The sequence below is a fragment of the Nelumbo lutea genome, chromosome 2 (genome assembly GCF_056320005.1).
Source record: "Nelumbo lutea isolate HS-2025 chromosome 2, American lotus-T2T, whole genome shotgun sequence".
Taxonomy (NCBI): domain Eukaryota; kingdom Viridiplantae; phylum Streptophyta; class Magnoliopsida; order Proteales; family Nelumbonaceae; genus Nelumbo; species Nelumbo lutea.
The window spans coordinates 75568526-75592151 of NC_142685.1; the positions used below are offsets into that span (position 1 = coordinate 75568526).

The following is a 23626-nucleotide window of genomic DNA, read 5'->3' on the forward strand; positions in this document are numbered from 1 at the left end:
AGCACTCCTTAGCTTAAGAACCAATTCAAACTTCATTCTAACTCATCCCCATTTGATACAAAACTTTTGACAATGTCATATATGAGAAGTGAGCCTCTCACCCCATCTATATCTCGAGTTTGTGTTTTTTGGGTTGCTTGAAATTCTGAGGGATTGGAGAACCATTGTTCTTGACTTATTCTGGATTGAGAATAGAGGCAAAGAGGTGAGGGTCTTAGAGAAATCAGTACCTAAGACCCGATAACATCACCTCAAAATCGATCTTAAGAGAAGTTATGAGCATGTTTCTCCAAATTTCAAAAATCCCAACAACCATTTCTGTTGTTTTTCGTATGAAATAGAGCCTAAAAAACCCTTGTATCAGGCTGCTATAATAGATTGGAGAAAGGGGTACCTAACACCTTCCCTTTCCTAATCCTTGGAATCCAAAATCTCTTTGTTATGTGCCTTTCCAAGGGAAGAACAGAGCCACTATCAAAGCAAGTAAATCGATTTTCTATGCTGAAAATGAGGGCCCATTTCCACTGAAAAAATGGGTGGCAACTCCATTACTTTGAGTTCACCATGTGCTTCCCGGAGCTCACTTAGCCTAGTATAATAAATGAATAATTTATATTATATACATACATACATACATACATACATACATACATATATAAATACATATAATAAATCATTTTTATTATATATATAATAATAATTTTTATATATAATATTTTTTTATGTATAATAGTAAATAATTTTTATAATTCTTATTTTTTTGTATGTAAAATAAAATTAATTTTTGTATGTAAAATCAATATGTATAACTTTTAGTTTTTAGAAAAAAGCTTAGCTTGTATTTTAGCTCAAGTCGAGCTCGAGCTTGAGCCTAACAATATTTTTGTGAGGCAAGCTCGAATATCCAAGTATTCAACTTAGATTGAACCCACCCCTAGTCTACTTGCAACTATGTCAAAAAGTTCAAGGGAGGTGATTACAATTGCTAAAGTAAAGGGGAGGTTTCAATAACAACCAGAAACTTTAGGGGAGGTTTTAGCAATTTACCCAAATTAGTAACTCAAATGCCCATTCGCTAGATGGAATCTATTTGAATGTACGTTACTTATTTGATTCATCCGATCATTAACTAATGTATTATTTCATACACAATAAAATCTATTATTTATGCAATTATCCTTCTCATGGGCGTTTCTTCATTTTCTTGAAAAGGACAAGATAAAAAAGGCAAGGCCTTTTTATTAGAAGATTTGAGTTAGAGAATACTAAAGTGGTATTTATTTGCATTGAATAAACCTCTAGCTTTAAGGAATGAAAAAAAAAACAACTTTTTAGAGGTTCCAAATTGTTTCATACAACTTTTGAGTATAACCTCTTAATTCTAAAGATTTTTTTTCCAGCTACTTAGGCCCCATTTGGCATTGCTCCCACCCGTTCTTATTCCTGAAGAAATAATTATTTTGGAATAAGAAATTTGTTTCTTGCTCCTCAGGAGGCTCCATTCGTTGGACAACAATCTATTTAAATGTATGTTGCTCATTTGATTCATCTCATCATTAAGTAATGTATTTCATAACAATAAATTCCATTATTTATGAAATTATCTTTTCATGGCCATTTCTTCATTTTCTATTTTCTTCTTGTTTTCTTTTAACAAGGACAAAAAAAAAAGACAAGTCATTTTTTTAGAAGACTTGAATAAGAGAATACTAAGGTGGTGTTTGTTTGCACTGAATAGACCTCTAAGATCTGATAAAAGCAACTTTTTATAGACTCATTGTTGAATGTAATCTATACTACTTATGAAAGTGTGAATGAGGAGGTATTGGCTTTTGGAAATTTTTTTTACTGAAATATCCCTCCTCTTGAATTTAGTTCATCTCCATTGAAAGGGCAAAAAATATAATTAAAAGAATACCATTAAGTACATTCAATTACCTCTCATTAAGTCTCACATTTAAGTCAATAAATAAATCACATTCTCTTTCATTGAATCCAATATTTATACTTTTGTTTATCATCATTAAATCCCACTAATAAATCCATACACAATAATTATTAATAGAATGAAATTTTATATTTTTAAAATAAAAATAGAAATAAAATCATATTTTTCATCTAGGTGGTGGGTAAGTAGTTCAACCATTTGGGTCAAATGGATAACTTCATGATATTATAAATAAATAATACAAATTTAGAAATATAAAAAATACTTTTGTTTATCATCATTAAATTCCACTAATAAATCTGTACATAATAATTATTAATAAAATGATATTTTATAGTTTTAAAATAAACCTAGAAAAGAAATCATATTTTCCATCTAGGTCATGGGTAAGTACTTCAACCATTTGGGTCAAATGGATAATTTCATAATGTCATAAATAAAAAAATTTAGAAATATAAGAAATACAAAAAATATAGAAAAAAAACTTTGAAAATAAATTGGACACATTTCTATTATTATATATTTGTTAAGTTAAAAAATAACTATGATAAAATAGACATAATTTTATTAACGATGGGCATTAAATATACAAATTTAAACTGATAGAAAATTAAACTGTCTTCCTATATCTATACTACTATAAAAAGTACAAATAGTCTTTAAAATTTATGGATTTTTTTACTAAAATACTCCATTTTTAAAATATGGTCCCTTTGTTATGAGGGTAGAAATGTAATTTGAATATTATTATTCAATACACTCAATTCCTTCTCATTAAATCTCAGATTTAAGGTGTTAACTCCCATCCACCCTCAATGAGTCATATATTTAAAGCATTAATTTATTCCCATTACTAAATTTCACTAATTCACCCTGGCCAAAATACTCCCTTTTTGAAATATGGTCCCTTTGTTGTGAAGCTAGAAAATGTAATTTGAATATTATTATTCAATACATTCAATTCCTTCTCATTAAATATCATATTTAAGGTATTAACTCACATTCACCCTCATTGAATCATATATTTAATGCATTAATTTATTCTCATCACTAAATTCCACTAATTAAATCCATACGTAATAAATTAAGAATTCAAATAGCATAAAAACTAAGACTTTTAAAATCTACATGGAAAAAGATTTTTCATCTAGGTGGTGGTAAGAAATTAAACCATTTTGGGTCAAATGGGCAAATTCATGTTGCCACAATTAAACAATAAAAATTGAAAAATAGATAAAATGCAAAAAGAAATATAGAAATTAAAGAAAATTTTGGAAATATTTTTAATATCATATATTTGACGTATTAAACAATAATAAGGGTGTGGAACTTTATTTTTCACTAAACTACCCCTATATTTGAATTTAGTCCCACTTTAATTGTGAGGGGTCAATTGGGTGCATCCATGATTTCATATTTATATATTAAAATATTTAAAATAAAAATAAATTCACAAAATAAAAAATGTAGAAAAAATGAGCCATTACTTTGATATTTTATATTAATCATATTAAATTGTCATAAAGAAGAATTCTTTTTTTATAATGGAATACAAATTTTAAAACCAACCAAAAAATGAAATTTATTTTCTATTTGGTCAGAGTCAATAGTTCAACTTTTAGGTCAATTGTGTCAATATTTGATGTCATAATTAAATAATAAAAATTAAGAAAAATATAAAATGAAAAATACATAATTTTTTCAATAAAAACATTTGGGCACATCTCTAATATTGTATATTTATCACATTAAACAAAAAAAAAGTGTGATAAATAAGAATTATTTTTGTACATATGGAAATATTAAAATTGTAAAAAATGTAATTTGAACTATTATTTTTCACCTCATTCAAATCCCTCTCATTAAGTCATATATTTGAGGTGCTAATGCCCATTCTCATTAACTCTTATATTTAAGTTATTTTTTACCAATAAATGCTACTGATAAGATATATGTCCAATACTTTTAAGAACACAAAACCATAATTCATGTGATGACTAAGAAATTCAACCATCCAAATCAAATTGATCAACCCATGAAGCCATAGTTGGATAATAAAATTTTTATATAAAAAATAAATATAGAAATTACAAAAATATAGAAAAAATTAGAAACATTTATGATATTTTTATTAAGAAAATTAAAAATTATGAATAATAAACAAGAATTATTTTTATCGATGATGAAAATGAAATACATAATCTAAAATTGGCCAAAAGTGAAATTATTTTCCTGTTGGACAGAGATCAATAGTTCAACTTTTGGGTCAAATGTGTTAACCTTTAATGTCATAATTAAATAATAAAAATTAATAAAATATAAAAACACAAAAAATGAAAAAAGTAGATAAGTTTTACAAAAAAAAGAACAATTGGGCACATGTATAATATCATATATCTATCATATTAAACAAAGTTTGTGTTCACACATAACATAAAAAAATTACAAAAAAAAATTGAACACATCTATAATTCTATATTTATACTACTACTAAAAAGATGAATAAGATTGTAGAACTTTCTTTTGACTAAAATTATGCCATTTTTTGAATTCAATCTCTATTTAATTGCAAGGTTTAAAATGTAATTTTAATTAATTCTTTTCACATCATTCAGTTCCCTCTCTTTAAATCTTACATTTTTTGATAAATGAACAAAAATAAATACACTACGAAGATAAAACATTACAAAAAGAAGAGTCCAACCAAGCAGATAGGCCTGTCAACGATACCTAAAACTTTGCAGCCCAATATGAGGTGTTTACATAATAGATTTGGATTTTGTAATATGAATTCCATTAATTATAAAAAAAACAAAAAAAATGATATTTATAAAAAAATGGATACATTATTACTATCATTATGATCATCTAGAATTACCACGTGCAAAGCACGTGCATACTTACTAGTTTACTTAAATGTACGTTACTTGATGGATTCAACTCATCATTAACTAATGTGTTTTGTAAACAATAAATTCCATTATTTCTGCAGTTATCCTTCTTATGGCCGTTTCTTATTTTTTGTTTTGTTTTTTCTGAGAAGGACAAGGAAAAAGGCATGGCTTTTTAGTAAAGGAATTGAGTTAGAGTATGCTAATTTTGGTGTTTGTTTGCACTAAGTAAACTTCTAAGGTCTAAAAAAAATCAAATTTTAAAGGTTCTAGATTGTTTGATACAACCTCTAAATCTAGCATCTTAATTTTTAAGATTTTCCTTAGCAACTTAGAAAGGCCCATCCACCGGATGGAAATCCATTATTTATGTAGTTATTTTTTACATGGTCTTTTTTTTCATTTTCATTTCAGTTTTTTTTTAACTTTAGAAAAGGACAAAGAAAAAATAAGGCTTTTTATTAGAAGAATTGGGTCAGAGAATACTAAGGTGGTATTTTTTGCATTTTTAAATGTCATAAATTGTTCAATACAACCTCTAAGTTTAATTTTAATTATTTCTCTTAGTAACTTAAAGGCCCATTTCCTAAATGGCAATCTATCTAAATGCATGTTACTTATTTGATTCATCCCATCATTAACTAATGTGTTTCATAAACAATAAATTCCATTATTTATGAAGTTATCCTTTTTATGGCCATTTCTTATTTTTTGTTTTTTTTTTATGAGAAGGACAAGGAAAAAGGCATGACTTTTTATTAGAAGATTTTAGTTAGAATATACTAAATTTGGTGTTTGTTTGCACTAAATAGACCTCTAGAGTCATGGGAAAAAAAAAAACAAATTTTCAAAGGTTCTAGATTGTTTGATACAACCTCTAAATCTAGTGTCTTAGTTTTTAAGGTTCTCCCTTAGCAATTTAGAGGCCCATCCACTGGATTGCAATCTATTATTTATATGCACAATACTTATTTTATTCATCCCATTATTAACCAATATGTTTCATACACAATAAATTCCATTATTTGTGAAATTATCTTTAACATGGTCATATTTTCATTTTTATTTTTACTTTTTTTTCCTTTTGAAAATGACAAAGAAAAACAAGGCTTTTTTATTAGAAGCATTGAGTGAGAGAATACTAAGGTGGTGTTTTTGCATTTTTAAATGTCATAGATTGTTTAATACAAGCTCTAAGTTTGGCATATTAATTTTAAATATTTCTCTTAATAACTTAAAGGCTCATCTTCTAGATGGCAATCTATTTAAATGCACGTTACTTATTTGATTTATCTCATCATTAATTTACTAATGTGTTTCATAAACAATAAATTCCATTATTTAGGCAATTATTCTTTTTAGACCATTTCTTATTTTTTGTTTTTTTTTTTATGAAAAGGACAAAAGGCATGGGCTTATTGTTTCATAAACAATAAATTCCAAGGTTCTGTTAACTAAACCATGGGCAATTTTTTCAAACCGAACATATACTACCAGTTTTTCCATTTCTTCAAACCGGTACCATCGGTTAACTGGTCCACCAGTTTCGGTTTTTTACTAGTTCGGTTCTTTGGTTTTTTTGGTTTTTTATATTTATAATATATATTATATAAATATATGTATAATATTATATTATAATAAATGATATTATAAATGATAAATAATATATTATTTAAATATTTTATAAATATATAATATATTTATAAATAGATTATTATAAATATAATATATGTATATATTTATATATATAATGAATAAATATTTATATATAATATAGAAAATATGTGACATATATTAAAAATATATATAATATATACATATATATACTGGTCAGATCAGTTAATCGCCATTTTTTTGTAGGTTAACCAAAAATCGAACTGATGGATTCGGTTAACTGCATTTTGCGGTTCGGTTCAGTTTTTTGGTTTTTCATGGACACCTCCAAGTTCTAGATTGTTTGATAAAACCTCTAAATCTAGCATCTTAATTCTTAAGATTCTCTCTTAGCAATTTAGAGGCCCATCCACTAGATGGCAATCTATTGTTTATATACACATTACTTATTTGATTCACCCCATTATTAACTAATGTCTTTCATACACAATAAACTCCATTATGTGTGTAGTAGTTATCTTTAACATAGACATATTTTCATTTTCATTTCTGTTTTTTCCTTTTGAAAAGGACAAAGAAAAAACAAGGCTTTTTATTAGAAGAATTGAGCAAGAGAATACTAAGGTGGTGTCTTTTGCATTTTTAAATGTCCTAGATTGTTTAATACAACCCCTAAGTTTGGCATCTTAATTTTAAATATTTCTCTTAGTAATTTAAATTTCATCTTCTAGATGGCAATCTATCTAAATGAGCGTTACTTATTTGATTCATCCCATCATTAACTAATGTGTTTCATAAACAATAAATTGCAGTATTTATGCAGTTATCCTTTTTATGGCCATTTCTTTTTTTTTTATGAGAAAAACAAGGAAAAAGGCATGGCTTTTTATTAGAAGATTTTACTTAGCATATACAAAATTTGGTGTTTTTTTTTTGGCACTAAATAGATCTCTAAGGTCTAAAAAAAGCATTTTTTAAAGGTTTTAGACTGTTTGATACAACCTCTAAATCTGTCATCTTAATTTTTAAGATTTCCCTTGGCAATTTAGAGACCCATCCACTAGATGGCAATCTATTATTTATATGCACATTACTTATTTGATTCGTCCCATTATTAACTAATGCATTTCATACATAATAAATTTCATTATTTATGCAATTATTCTTCACATGGTCATTTTTTTTTTCATTTTCATTTTTTTTTTTACTTTTGAAAAGGAGAAAGAAAAAAAATAAGGATTTTTATTAGGAGAATTGAGTCGGTGAATACTAAGGTGGTATTTGTTTACATTTTTAGAGGTCCTAGCTGTTTAATACAACCTCTAAGTTTGGCATCTTAATTTTAAAGATTTCTCTTAGCAACTTAAAAGCCCATCCACTAGATGGCAATCTATCAAAATGTATGTTACTTATTTGATTCACTCCATCAATAACCAATGTGTTTCATACAAAATAAATTCCATTATTTATGTAGGATAATGCAGCTCTCCTTCTCATGGCTATTTCTTCATTTTCTTTTTCTTTTTTCTTATGAAATGGACAAGAAAAAAAGGCAAGGCTTTTTATTAGAAGATTTTAGTCAAAGAATACTAAGGTTGTGTTTGTTTGCACTTAATAGACTTCTAAAGTCTGATAAATGCAATTTTTAAAGGTTCCACACTATTTGATATAACCTCTAAGCTTGGCCATTCAATTTTAAAGATTTATTTTAGCAACTTAGAGGCCCATCCACCTCTTACCACACTAAGAGGTGTTTTCAACTTTTTGTTCCACAAGTGACTCACTCGGATCTTAATATGACAAAAAAGCTATTCTTACCTAAAACCTTACCTCTCTAACACTAAGGCTCCATTTGGTTTGTGAGATGTCATGAGATGGGATGAGAAAAAGGTGGGATTTCAAATCTCTATTATTGGGATGTGGAATTCCATCGAAATGGTGGGAAACAAGTGGTAAGGGAGGGGAAACTTGTTTAACACAAAAATTCCTTCTTTGTAGTATTTTTAAGAGTTAATATTAGACCCATGAGCCATTAATGAATCATTAATTATTTAATAAAATACTAATAAAAATTTCAATTAAATTAACACTTTAATTAAAAGAAATAAGTAATACAAAATATTAACCAATTAAAAATAATTTATTAGTTAATTAAAACTATTATTAAAGTATTAAAATTATTAATTATTATAAAGTAAAATTTTAATAATAAAATATCAACTAAGAAAATTTAAAATATTAGATCTTAATTAATAAATAATTAATCAGTTTTTAATATTAATTAATTAACTAATTAAATATGAAATAAATTAATAAAAATATTTACAATTAATAATAAAATATACAATAGGAAATAGTGTTACTAATTACCTAATCAATTAATAAATGTTATTGGAATTGATTTTCCCACTATTTTCCCTTGTATGACCAAACAATGGGAGGTAAAAAAATTCCATCCATTTTTCCTTTATCATCCTATCCCATCCCATTTTTTCTCATCCCACCAAAATCTTCTCTCCAACCAAACACAATTTAATTTATCTTTTTTACTTCTCTTTGTTTGGTGGAATTGGTGCTTCTAGTGAACCATTTTCTTCCTAATTTTCTTTTCTATGTACAATAGGAATTCATAAATTTTATAGGGATAAATAATGTAAAGCAATTTGTTTTTAGATAATCAAACAATTCAAACTCACAAGACAGAAAAAAGCAACAAAGCAATCAGAGTATGAAAAAACACACTCAAATAATTTTTGCTTTGTTAAAGATTTGGAGTTCAATTTTACCAAACGCCATCTAGGCTTGATCTGTTACAGGGCATCGGATTAATTGGTCCACATTGACCCTAACCCAACTTAATTGGATTTTCATCGGACCAGACCCGTTTGAATTCACACATATATGAACTATTTCTCGGACAATATCCGATCGGATTGGCGTGGCCCGGTTTGGCTTGAGTAAAGCCCGTACCAAACCCGACATGCTGAGATCCATCAGTGCATGCGGGAATTACCAAAAAAGAAAACAATGCATACGGGAAAAGAACGATGCATTAGGGGCATTTTAGTCAATTAAGCGCCGGTATCTTCATTTTTCTGCCCGTACGCCTGATTACGTGTTATTCGAGTTCCGCTAGTACAGCCCCGGTCCATAGAGTTGATCGAGTCACTCGAGTCCCACCTTTCTCTCTCTAGATCCCTCTCTCATGTATCTTTCTCTCTCCAAACCCGCGGAAACTCTCTCCGACTCTCCCACACTCTCTCTCTCTCTCTCTCTCTCCTCTGTACATGCGTTACCAACAGGCTGGGAGGAAGTGAGGAAGAAACAATTAATAAAGCTATCTCCTTCCTCTAAGCTCTGATAGCTGGTAGTCTCTCCTTTGCTCTCTCTCCTATTTTCGCTCTCTTCTCGCCATTTCTCACTTTAGGGTTTTTCTCTAAAGCAACTCCTCTCCTTTTCTCGCCCATCACACATCAAACCCTCTCTCTCTCTCTCTCTCTCCTCTTCACCTCTGGTTCTTTATTTTGATTCTTGTTTTTTCTATTAGTAATTTTGGTGTTTGAGTTCAGGATCTGGTTGTGCTTTCGTGCTTCCATTTTTTGGGTAACGTGAATCTTCGGGTAAGATAATTCTCAGATGTAGGATCTGCTGTGCAAATTAATATTTTGAGGGTTTGAACTTTTCCCTTTTTCCTAGCTCTGAATGTTTATCAGCTAGGTCTTTTTTTTCGTGTTGATTTTTCTGAGCTGAATTATTAGGGTTTGGGTTTCATTTGGGAAATCGGATTTGGTGCTCGCAAAATTGTGCTCACAGCGCTCTCACAGGGGAGATATTCCCAATACACGGCTGAAAAACGGTGTGAGCATAATTTTGTAAGGACCGAATCCGCCCTCTTCATTTGGAGCGTTGGTGTTATTTTCAGTTTATTTATATTTTACCATTTTGCCATTGTTTTTCGAGTGATAGCTTGTTCTGAGGTGGATTTGGGTACAATAGCTGGATTTCTGGATTTGTTTGGGGTTTTTCGTATTCTAGGCGTTCTTACAGAAGACTTATATTCTTCAATTGGTACCTTTTTCTTTTTCGATTGAGTCCTCCTAATTGCTACTCTGATAATTTTGAATACCAAGTTTGGTTTTTCTCTGTTACCATATCTCTATGGGTTGTCTGGGGACGATCGGGCTTTTGATGGCACTGGTATCTTCTTTTTTTCTATTTTGCCTCTTTTCTTTCCCTTTTCCAGGATTTCTGGTTCGGGAACGCCGAGAATGGGATGGCAGTAAGTAGTCTTGAATTAATCATTTGCTCTAAAGACTACGAGTGTTTTGAAATAGGTTTGTTTTACTCTAGATTTCCATGAATCTAGTTTCTTTCTTCAATGGGCTGCTAGCGCTGAGGAACTATCAATTGAGCTTGACCATTTTCAAAAAATAAAAAATAAAAAAATCAATTGAGCTTGACATGAACTATTGTCAGTAACTACTTTTTCTTTTCTTGGATCTGTCAATTTAGGTTTCTCATAAATTTGGGATTGATTAAATAATCAAGATTGGTTCCTCCGTTTTTCTGAAGTTTTATTGTTATGGATGTGTTTTCCACTGCCGGATTTTAATGTTTTGAATTTGAGATATCTAATTGTTTTCCCCAACTATGATAAATATCTTCCTTTTCTGATGTCCTTAATGTTCAAGTTCTTGAGCTCATTCTCACTAAATGCAGGATCAGGTGAATCCATATTAAGATGAGCCGATCAACTAATGATAGCGAAGAAAGTATGCTCTCAAAGGATCAGATTGATTCACCATCTATTGATGACAGTAGCTGTGGGAGAGCTATGGGTGGAGGGGTTGTTCTGAAGAAAGGGCCATGGACATCAGCGGAAGATGCAATTTTGGTGGACTATGTTAAGAAGCATGGTGAAGGAAATTGGAATGCTGTCCAAAAGCATTCAGGGCTTTTTAGATGTGGGAAAAGTTGTCGTTTACGCTGGGCAAATCATCTAAGGCCGAACTTGAAGAAGGGTGCTTTCAGTCAAGAAGAAGAGCGAATGATAATCGAACTCCATGCAAAGATGGGGAACAAATGGGCTCGGATGGCTGCACATGTATGTATATATGTATCTTGTCTCCTTTTGTTGATACTACATAATATTTCAATTCCCTGCTAATTATATATATACACACACCCACACAAAACTGTTGCACCTAATGTTCCATATTTTATCAATAAACTTAATTTATTAAAAATTATCTATTTCACTGGATTAAAAGGCCACCACCCAATGTTGGCCCTAGTTATTTGGGGTCTTTGTAGGGCTGGAGTGGATATGAACCTAACCTCTGCCATTTATTTATTTTTTTTTTTTTGGGGGGGTGGGGGGTGGGGGGTGGGGGTGGGGGACAAAGTGGAATCTCATGCTCGTACCCACATTCTCACACTTGTCAGTTTCTCAGTTTTACCTCTAACCAAGCAATGGCCCCTATCTGGGCTATCCTCACAACTATGAAGTTAACATCCTCTGCAATGGACAATCTTCCTTTAGTTTTCCTATCTTCCCATTTTTTTATTTTCATATCTATGTTTGTGAGAGGCATGTCTAGTGAGGCTGTGATTGATGCATTGCCAACAATGGAGCTTTAGATGCCTGCATAAAGTGCCCTTCATATGTCTATCAAAATCAGGATGTCTAGACTCTAGAGGTATCCTTATATTAGTCATAACATGTTTTTTTTTTTTTTTATTGGAAAATTCCTATAGACCTTTTTCTTTAAGCAGATGCCATATTTATTGGTTGTGTTTTGAAAAATCTATGATGCTGAAAGATATGATACCGGAAAGGATTTGACTAATCAAAACCCCAAGAATTTTGATGAAAACTCACCTGATTGGTTACCACTTTTATGATGCCAGTTGATTGGTTATAAGTTTTTCCAATATCATGTCTTTCTGGCATCATGGTTGTACCCTATTTTTGTTCTCTTTTCATAAGTAAATGTAGAACTATGTCTACTGTATCTTATGGGATGTTTGAATTTTCTTCTTATTATGTAGTTTGATCATATTTTTCAAGGGGGCAATGCCTTGGTGGGCACCTAGGCAATAAGGTGCCAATGAAGCGTTGTCTCACTTAAGCACCTAGCTATTTTGTGCATGGCGATATAAAATATTTTAATATTCTTTATATTTTGATGATATAATAATAAAATAGACATTATACACTAAATTATTCATTTTGTGACTTTATATACTAGTTTCTTTTTACTATCTCTTATTTGTTAGGGTTCAGTCAACACACATGTTGTATGCGCTATCTTTAAAATCTTCTTCCACTCTTCATTATTCCTGGGACAAAAACAGGGGTTCAGTCCTATTTTCTGATTTTGTTTTCTTTCTTCTTTCTCTTCTAATGTATATGTTGATTTTCTATTTTTTAAAATGAAATTTAACGTGGTTTTTTTGATAATTACTACTGAAAGATGATTGCTGGTTGCTATGAAACCTAGGGAATTGCCCTAGGATTCATAGCTTTTATTTAACAAAAAAGTCACCTAGTTAACAAGACTCCCCTCTCATGCCTAGCCTTGCCTTGAAACTGAGTTTGATGTAACTTTATATGCTACCATAAATTTGTAAAGAACAAGATGCTTATTTTGTGTGTGTTTGTGTTGGGTTGGGGGGGGGGGGGTACTAAAGCTTGTGATGGGTTGACTCGTAAGTCAGTTTTGAGATAGGAATCTGTTTTTTGAATGTATTAACTTCCCCCCTTTTTGGATTGCTGTAAAATTTCCAATGGAAGTATAACATAAATAAGGAACATCTCAAATCAAATGATCAAAAATTAAAGAACAAACTTGCGCATGGAACAGCCTTCTTGACACTAAGCTGTATCAGGTCATTGGTAGCCACCCTTTGCAAAAGGTTCAGCTGCAAACATGAAACACTACCATTTAGAATCCCTGAATCTTTGAATCCAAAGTTAAACCATGTTTTGGGCTATTTATTAGCCTAATTTTAGGCATTTTTAAGCCTAGGATAGACCATATGTCTTCAGTAACTTGTACAAATACTTCAAAGCAATACAGTATGAACTTTGTGAATCCATCCAAAATGAAATGTTTATTTGCTATAAATTCTCTCTTGTTTTCTTGTTTCCATATTCTTGTTTCTGTCTGGTCCTTTATTGATTTCCTGGGATTCTGTTCTCTTTCTTGCTAGTTGCCTGGACGTACAGATAATGAGATAAAGAACTACTGGAATACCCGAATCAAGAGACGACAACGAGCTGGCTTACCACTTTATCCTCCTGAGGTGTGTCTGCAAGCATTGAATGAGAGCCGGCAAACTCAGAACTCAGTTGAAATCAATAGTGTGGATAAACGGCACCATGATCTCTTGCAAGGAAACAGTTATGAGATTCCCGATGTCATTTTTGACAATTTCAAGGCAACCCAAGGGGCTTTATCTTATCCATCAGCACTTCCCAACATTTCTACTAGCAACATGCTGACACAGAATCTGGTTTCGTCCCAGAATTACAGTTTCATGCCTCCCATAATGCATCACACCAAACAGCTTCGAGAATCAGAGGGGTTGTTTCCTGGTTTGAATGGTAACGTAACCAGTGCACTCCCACCATTTGACCAGTTTCAGGGTGATAATTGTGAGAAAATACATCGGCCATTTGGGTTGTCTTTTCCATATGATCCTGACCCCAATGCCAAGGATCCACCTCATTTTGGTAGCCATGCCCTTACAAATGGCAATTTCTCTGCTTCTAAGCCCATTCCAGGGGCTGTGAAGTTGGAGCTCCCTTCACTCCAATATCCAGAAACTGACCTTGGTGGCTGGGGTACATCCCTTCCCATGCCTGTATCTCTTGAATCTGTTGATACATTTATCCAATCCCCTCCACCAACTGGGTCAGTGCAGTCAGATTGTCTTTCGCCAAGGAACAGTGGCCTGCTGGAAGCATTACTTCATGAGGCACAGAATATGAGCAGTGCTAAGAATCAGTCGGCTGACAAGAGCTCGAGTTCTTCGGTTGTTACACCCAATGAAGTGGTGGACAGCTCAAACTTGAATCTATGTGAAACAGAATGGGAAGAATACAGTGACCCGATCTCTCCATTGGGCCGATCTGCTGCTTCAGTTTTTAGTGAGTGCACTCCCATTAGTGGGAGCTCTTTTGATGAGCCCCCATCAAACGATATATTACCTGGTGAGCATATTTCTCCCTCATTGCTCTTTGAAGAATAAGGTTAAAATTGTTACCTTAAGAATGCAGTTTCTTCTGTCTTCTGTAGGATCTAACATCAAGCCAGAAACAGCTGAAAAGGTTTCAACCCCAGATGAAGACAAGGAAATCTTAAATCGATTGGATTTTTCCAGGCCTGATGCCTTGCTAGGTTCCGATTGGTTTGGGCAGAGCTCTGATAATGGGAAAGACCTATCCGTTGTGACTGATACTATAGCAACACTGCTCGGTGAAGATTTCTGTAGTGATTACAAGCAAATGACTGCTGAAACTTCAAAGATGGGTCAAGGATGGGGTCTGGGCTCTTGTGCTTGGAATAACATGCCTGCTGTTTGTCATATGTCCGAACTCCCTTGAAACCTTCTAGGACTTGGTTTATGTTGAAGATTTGTTTGATGTGGACAATCAAATCTGGTTTGTTCCTCGATTAAAAGGTGAGGATGAAATTATGGTAACATGTGTAATAGTCATGGTTATTTGCTATGTGATATCTTCATGTTTCCGCTAGAGCTATGCATTGAGGACAATTTTAAGAATGAGGTGTAGGCAGGCTTCTGTTATAATTGTAGAATTAATATGCAGTATGAACCATATGGAACATTGCCATTCAGTGGTTTCAATTATTTGATGGATTTCATTTGATTAGAACCATTTGCCTGGGTGTTTATTAATCATTTTCTTGCCTTCATCATGATAAAATCTAAGGGGTGTTTACATGACTGTTTTTTCTTCATTTGTTTTGAAAATGTTAGATCAGCTAAAAAACAAAAACATGTTTTTGAACTCTGTTTTTGTTTTTAAAAGCAAAGACAAATTGGCTTTGTTTCAAAAACAATACATGTTTTTGGGAACCATCAAAATAATGGTTTAAGAAAAAAAATGTAGGTGTTCAACAGCATGAGTGTTTTTATTTTCATTTGTTTCTTGAACTTTGTTTTTTGTTTTGAAATGCAAAAAGAAGTTAGTTTTGATTAAAAAAAACAATACATGATTTTGGAACCATCAAAATAATGATTTGTGAAACAAGAGCAGATTTTGTAAGGGGTTTTCAACATGAATGTTTTTGTTTTTCATTTGCTTTTCAAAATTGCCACAAAAGCATGCTTTTTGAACTTTGCTTTGTTTTTAAAGGATAAAGAAGTTTTTTCCCCCTCAAAAAACAATACATGTTTTTGGAACCATTTTCATCAAAATAATGGTTTTTAAATCAAAATCAAATTTGTAGTGTAGAATTATATGATTGATGAAACATGATATATTATTTTTTGAGACAGGATTTATGGAACATGATATTAAATAACCAGATTAAAACATGCTTTTGAAATCAGAAATTTAAGAACATGTTTTTGATATCAATATTGAAAACTAAGAACACATGCATAACTAAAAACATGGTCTTTTTTTGTGTTTTTTGTTTTGTGAAACAATCTATTTTCAAACTAGAAATTATATAATTTATGGAACATAAAATTAAAATATTAAATAACCAAATGAAAATGTCTTTGATTTTTGAAATCAGAAATTCAACATCATACTGTGTTTTTTTAAGAAACAATATGTTTCAAATCAGATGCTTTGTTTTAAAACTGGCAACAAGAAAAAAAAATTACGTTATTGTATGCTGCCGTAATTGGTTGGAAAACCTATTTTCATTCTAATCCTTTTCTGTCATGAAATAGGCAAAGACCAAGCTCAGGAGTTAGGACAACAGTTCATTGGTTGAACCTGGCTTTCAATCAATAGGCTCTCTAATATTATATAATCTATGGGCAAAATAGGAATATTATGTGTAAAGGCATGAAATCATCATTCTCGGTTAAGAAAATAACAGGAGAGGTATAACTAATTTATCCTTAATTAATTAATAAAATGTTCAATGAATGAATAAACTGATTAAAAAATTCATAAAACCATTAAATAATTAATAAAAACTAAACAAGTAACAAGCTGGTTAATTAATTTATAAGATGGTATAAAATTATTGTTATTTATAAAAAATGATAAAATATCTGATAAACTGATTAGACATTAAGAAGATGAATAATTAAATATTAGTTATTGAAATGATTAAAAATTGAAAAGTCAAACAAACAAGAAATTCATTAGGGGTTAACATCATAATCATCATCTAAGCATTGTCGCAATTAAATGGGGGCATGAATCCTGTTTGGTCATTCCGTACTGTTAAATGCCTTCACCGATTGTTAAATTATAAGCACTCAAATAATTTTTATTACTTCTTTGCCCCTAGTTTTTCTACCCCTTCTTTACGGATCACTTTTTTTAACATGTATTGTAGGTGATGATTGTCTTTGGATATGACTAAACCATTTCAGTCTACTCTCATTTTATCTTTTATCACACAATAGTGCTATTCCTAGTTAGGTTCCTTGTATGATTTCATTTCTAGCCTTGATCTTCCTAAATTTATAACTCATTTACCCATGCATTTACTAAGGGCCTGATCGTTTGTTTTGAAGTCTCACATATGAAGTACAATAATTACATTAAGAGGTATATTGGTATTAATGAACTTTTCTTTCCTCTGAACCCAGAATGCAGAGAATGTTATTCTAAATTCTGAATTCTAAAAATTATCAAATAATCATTTTGACCACATATATGAGAGTTTTTTGTCTTTTTGGAGGTATCATTGAAAAATAAAAAGTTGTATGATTGCACTTTTAAGAGAAGAGATAAGAGAAAACGAACCACCATTTTTTTCTTAAAGTTAAAAGATTTTTCGTAAGAAATAAGAATTCAAAGGAAATGAACAGGTCCTAAGTTATTATGCATACCATTTTTTAAAATTAAACTTGGTAGGAAGACCCTGATAAATGAATATCTAAATTAACCTCCATACGATGATCCCTACAAATAAATATCCCAATTAGAAACATATTACACTAGCTAGGCCGTGGAGTGGTCTGGTTCTTGGGCTCACGAAGGCTTGGCGAATTGGGTGCTTAATTAACGTATTACAATCGCTTTTTGTGGCCCCCATATTTTATTCAGCCATGAATGCATGGAATGATGGAACACATATTCGGTTTCCTCTTTAGTTACATATTATGAGCAGTATATGAAACTACTATAGCCAAACATCCGTCTTTTAACATTCATGCTCGTAAGGTGATACTATCATTTATTTCTTTGATACCATTTGTCTCATATTACTAATTGAATCATCCTCTATAGCTTATTTTTTGGAAAATACATGTACAGCAAAACATGCAATTATTATATTCATTATATCCATTTAAACCATTAAGGGGAATGGTATCATCTTCTTTAATATACTAAAGTGGACCTTTAAAATTTTGATTGTCTGCTCGATAAGGCTCCTAAGGATGATAATATCAAAGTTAGATGCCTAATATTGGATACTAGGACATGGTGCCATCTAATAGGTAATATTGATTTAAATAAAGCATTATTTCTTTGTTAAATTATGCCATTGGAAATATTTTGCATTTGTTTGGCATCGATGCCATTGCTCCAGAAAACAGTGATACATCAGTGTTATATGTCAGAAAAAATGGTGCTCCATGAAACATCTGTTTGTTTGGAACTGTTTTTAAAAAAAAAACGATGTTCCAAGTCACATCTTGGAAATTGAGGTGTGGTTTGGAGTAACACCGGATTTGGGATTTTCTTAGATTGTAGCTCGTTGCTACCAACGTGGAAGTGATGTGGCAGTGATGTGGATTTCTTATAATGGGTACTAGTATTGAAAACAGACATGCACTAGTACTAAACAGAAAGTATTGTTGTTACTCTAAGAAACATCCTACCTGACAGCAACATTTCCAAACAGAAAAAAAGACATTGTTTTCTCAGAAAATGATGCTTCCAACCCACACATCAGCAGTCCCGTTTTCTCATCTGCAACATCGATGCCAAACATATACTATAATTGTTGAGAGTTGAGACTACCATGTGGAGGAAATAAAATGTTGTTACAGATTATATACAACTAATTGCAACACCCTTGTATCATGTGTGACCGACCCCCTCCCAACTAGCTATTAATATAAAAATCATATTGGAATCACACACAACCAAGACATTTTGAAAGCATTGCTTTCTTCTACCCCTAAATAGTATTTGTTAGTTTGGTGAGATATTTGCAATTGCAAGATGCCCATCCAATATCTTCCATGACAAAAATTATACGCCCATCACAACCATAAATCCATAATTAAAAAAAAAATGCCACTTGTAAGGAGATGGACTTGTATATCTCAATCATATTATCATGGAATAGCTATAATCACATTCTTGCAGTTTTACTAGTGTGGGATAACCAAAATCATGCTATCACGATTATAGTATCATTGGACAAACCCGGTTGCACACCAAAGCAAGGTTCAAAACATTGATGCAGCCCGATACAACAGTAGAAGCATATTTGGCTGTATTGGTCTTTGCTCCTCTTTTTTTTTTTTTTTTTTTTTTTTTTTTGAACCTGGTTCAGAGGGATTGGTCCAAGGCTCTTTTACCCCCTGAACCAGGTTAAACCCCTGAAACACACCCTATAGGATCATATCGGGAGGCTCTTGATACAATACGTATTGATCGATATGGTCTGATATGTATCGAAATTTGGACATTGCACCCAAAGGTTAACCGCAATCATCTTCATACATGATAAGCTGCATGGATATCATTTTCAATCACAATGACATTATCATTAGTTCACATATTTCACATATTTCTCCCTTTTATCAATCACATGGATATCATATTCCAATAGTAAATACATTCACAAACTAGTAGATGATGTCATTTTCCACATAAATTAATCAAACACTTCTCCCCTTTTATCATCATTAACAAAAACCATATAAGTATGTCTAAGAGTAAGCAGGTAGATTGCATTATCATAACAAATTTAAACATTAGACCATATAAGTATGTCTAAAAGTAAGCAGGTAGATTGCATTATCAAAACACATAACATATAATGTATGAATATCATTAGAACACAAAAGAATGGAGTGCACTACACCATCAAAAGAGGAGTAAATAAAGTTGTCAAGGTAGAAAGAATAAGAGTCCATGAGGAGATTTAAGGATAAGATTGGTTTTTCCCAAGCCAACGACGACCGGAGGTATCTTACCTTAAGTTCAGTTATGAGCTTCAACCTTGGTGAACCAAGGAGATCGACAGCTACCGATGTTAACGAAGGTGAGCCAAGTAGCGACGACTACCCCAAAGTCACTCACCGGTGGCCATCGACGGACAAGAAAACCACTTACAGGTAAGGTGCTGCTGCTGATCAGCACCTGTTCGATGAAAGGGCTGAGCGCCCAGGCCACTCACACAGCCCCAGCCTATTCCCATAGCCCACCAAGGCACCCCACTTACCCAGGCCACTCCCCCTAGCCTGCCATGCCACCCCGCACAGCCCACCAACGCACACCACGCACCCAGGCCACTTCACCCAGCCTGCCATGCCACCCCACGCACCCAGGCCACTCCCCCCAGCCCGCCATGCCACCCCATATAGCCAGGCAACCCCCCAGCCCGCCTAGACATCCTGCGCACCCTGGTCACTCCCCCTAGCCTGCCATGCCACCCCACGTAGCCATGCAACCCCCCAGCCAGTCTAGCCATTCCGCACACCCAGGCCACCCCTCCTATTCACTTCGTGCACCCTATCCTACCGCCCAATCATCTTAGTTTGACATGTTCGACGAAATGTCCAAAACACTTCCGTTAACTTGTTTTAAACTGCCAGGGACTTTGTTACCTTATTATAACTGCCAATATGAAGCTTTCGTGCCCATGTGTATTATTGTTATTGCTCGGAATGGGAGGATGAGAACTTTGGGCGCAAGTTTTTTGCTTCCTTTATTATGCAAGTTAAATTTAGTGTTATATACACAATTTCATAGTAATACAACTAATTCTTGGTAGCTTATACTTGGTCCTCTAATATTACGTACCCAATAGAAGATGCAACTTCTTGTGGGGAGATGAGGCCAAGGATTGTCCATTTGGAATCGGTATTTGTAGGGTGTTCACATCCAAACAACCTAGGACACGAGGCAAACGGTTTTGGGTTTGTGAAAAGTCTCGGATAAGAAATCATCATGACTAAAATTATCATTGAATTGGTTTATGAAACCTATATACTGATTCTTATTTTAACATTTAGGAGGATGGAGGTTGTGAATTGTTCTCATGGATAGAGTCGACATAGAGGCATATTGCCCAAGATAATAAGATAATATTGGTATAGTAACCTTTGATGATCTGGAAGCTCCTAGTTGGAAGGTTGTTTGGACGTTGTTCATGTGACGAGGTTGCTCCGATGCTTTAGTATTCTTGCTATGGTTGCGAGTTAAAAGATTGAATGCTAGAGAGCTTGAATGTAAATAATCGCGCATGCCTGGGCCCTGGAGGGGTTGATGCCCTTATATAGTTGAGCTACCGTGGGTCTTACGAAACGGTTTCAGGATCTTCGGCCTGAGTAGATGAGATTTGTTTTCGCTTTAAATGGGGAGTAACGTATCAGTTAATGAAGTCTATCGTTATCACCTGATCCGGGCGGGGAAAGGATAAGGCCTGCCATTATGTGACGTGATCCTGGGAGGCACGGAGTCCACTAAGAAGCTTCTGGAGTCGATTACGTGTCACTTTGGTTCCTGGACCCCGAACTGGCTTAGGTGCCGAGGTGCCTCTATACTGAGGTGACCGAACATCCGAGCTCTGAAGACTGCTGACTAGGCTCTTCTTGCTGAGTTGTCATCCTATGGGCAGATCGCGTCCACATGACCTTTACTTACTAGGTCATGCCAAATTACCACTCATAAATTGCCCCCCAACTCCTCGTGCCAGGGGTCCTGACCCAGCGCGGAGAGTTCATGATGATCCCATGTGGATTTGGCATGAAGTCTAGGTGGTACGGAGGGCAGACCTTTGGTTGGACTTGTTCGACAATTTGGCTCAACCAGGAAGTGACCCAAACTGCGTATTAGGTATGCGTAGACGTCAAGCCGATTATAAATTCCGCGGACGTCAAAATGCGTGCTCAACTGATTTCAACCTCGGGTAGCATGCAGCCGATTTTCCTAGGAGTCGTTGGATCGCATAGATCTTGGCTATTGATCTCTGGATATACTGGCTATAAATAGGGCCCGAAGGGCCCATTTTCTTCGCCACAAACCATGAATCCAAAGTCCTTGAGGTCATGTTCAAGTATCCCAACTCGATGTCAGCTATTCCCAGGTCTGAGGTCGCCTTGCTTTTTCGGTCTTGTTTTTTGGTGAGTTTGTCTTCCTTTGCTTTTGATTCCATTGTCCATTCCATTAGCATGTCTAGTCTTAGCTTAGATAGCCTTTTAGATGGAAGTAGTGAGTCCGCTAGGGCTGAGGTGGGTACCTTGGCATAGATTGCAGAGCCTCATCCTGCCAAGGTGGACACTTCAGCACATGATGTGCACTCCAATCTGCCTGAGGCAAACTCACCTTAGCGAGAGCGAGAAGCCTCTGGCAAGTTGGCCTCCACCTCACACCGAGTCCTCTTGCCGGACAACTTCAGTCCGTCTACAATGACAGCGGACAGGCTTCTGTCTTTAGTAGCCTAGTACAAACTCCTTAATAACCTAGTATACAATATTTCCTTAGGCAACTTTCCTTGGGGTCACGGTCATGACGAGATTGTGGTCTTCGAGGAGCAGCTCGTAGCCGAGCTATGTCTTCCACTCCACCCTTTCATAGTCAAACTCATTAAGTTCTTTGACATTGCCATAGACCAGCTACATCCGAACTCCATCCGCAACATCGTAGGTATCATTTCCCTTTCCCACGATTACAACCAACCTTTAGACCTTGACATCTTCTCTTCGATCCTTTCCATCAAGATGAACTCAGCTTGTATTCTACTCGAGTATAGGCGAAGTTATTATATGTCTTCTCGCCCCGGGTACAAGCTGTTGCACGAGCTCCCAAACAAAGTCCCTAAAGGGAGGAGATATCCATCGTATGGAGACCTGGATCTTGTGGAATAGTATGGGCAAATTTCAAAAATTTCTCTCCATCCTACTGGGAATCGTATTCCCTATTTTAGAAAAATCATATTTTTCAATGATCAATTTTGAACCATGAACCGAACCAGATCTGAACAAAACAGTAGGTGAGGGATATACCTGATACGGAGAAACAATATCTCCCAATTGAGGTGTCCACGCTCAAGGAATGAACCAAAAACTACTCCCACTGAAGATGGCGTTGTGCATGATGGAGCAGAATCAACAACGTTCTTCAAAAGAACCAGATCCTTCGCAAGAATCAGCTAGATGGACGTGAGCACTACTTCCAATCAGCCCTTTCATAAAGGACTGATATCAAGATCCAATCTTGATCACACCTACTGACAAGAGGAGATCGAACTGGCAGATATGGTGGCGGCAGGAAGGAGGCGGCAAGAAAGATTTTTCGCAGAGGTGCTGAATTCTTTCTTCTGTGATTTCAGCTTTGAAGAGGATATGAATATGAATGTCTTCTAAAGGCTGCCACCCCCTCCTCCTTTTATAAGCTTAAAGGGATCAGCTCCTAATCCCATTAGGAGTTGCTGATCCAAATCATATTTTGATCAGAATTCCCTTTAAGTGATAAGGATAAACCATTATCTTATATGTAGATTAGATCAGCCCCCTCCTAATCCTATTAGGAGGTTTCCAGTTCTGGATCACATTCAGATCTGGACTCTCTGAGTGGATAGGGTTAAGACCCAATCCTATCTACTAATCTGATCTCAAAATTCGCCCCTCATTTAACTGATCAAATCAGCCCATTTCGAAATAGGCTTTAGGCCCCCAATAAGGTTATGTGCTCACTTAGCCTACCAAATTGCTGCCCAGTTGGGCTTCCTTGTATAGCGTGGGACCCAAACATTGATCTACACATCAG

The 23626-nt window shown here is 33.9% G+C and overlaps 1 protein-coding gene across 7 annotated transcripts; it reads left to right on the forward strand.

The window, feature by feature from the left end:
• Positions 1–9598: 9598 nt before the first annotated feature.
• Positions 9599–15358, forward strand: MYB65 (myb domain protein 65). 7 transcript variants are annotated; one of them, XM_088967382.1, is made up of 5 exons: positions 9743–9820; positions 10023–10073; positions 11173–11557; positions 13669–14671; positions 14757–15358. In XM_088967382.1, exons 3-5 carry the CDS (start codon positions 11195–11197, stop codon positions 15062–15064), a joined length of 1674 nt encoding a protein of 557 aa, XP_088823508.1. In that variant the 5' UTR covers positions 9743–9820; positions 10023–10073; positions 11173–11194; the 3' UTR covers positions 15065–15358. The 7 variants fall into 7 exon arrangements, with proteins under 7 accessions (XP_088823505.1, XP_088823506.1, XP_088823510.1 ...); XM_088967379.1 differs by having other exon boundaries at positions 9599–10073; XM_088967380.1 differs by having other exon boundaries at positions 9688–10787.
• Positions 15359–23626: the final 8268 nt, after the last annotated feature.

What these genes read in the sequence shown, in the direction of transcription:
- MYB65 (XM_088967379.1), top strand. Translation starts at nt 11,195, where the DNA reads ATGAGCCGATCAACTAATGATAGCGAAGAAAGTATGCTCTCAAAGGAT. An exon ending in GGGCTCGGATGGCTGCACAT is followed by an intron (nt 11,558 to 13,668) that starts GTATGTATATAT and finishes CTTTCTTGCTAG; the next exon opens with TTGCCTGGACGTACAGATAA. An exon ending in ATCAAACGATATATTACCTG is followed by an intron (nt 14,672 to 14,756) that starts GTGAGCATATTT and finishes TGTCTTCTGTAG; the next exon opens with GATCTAACATCAAGCCAGAA.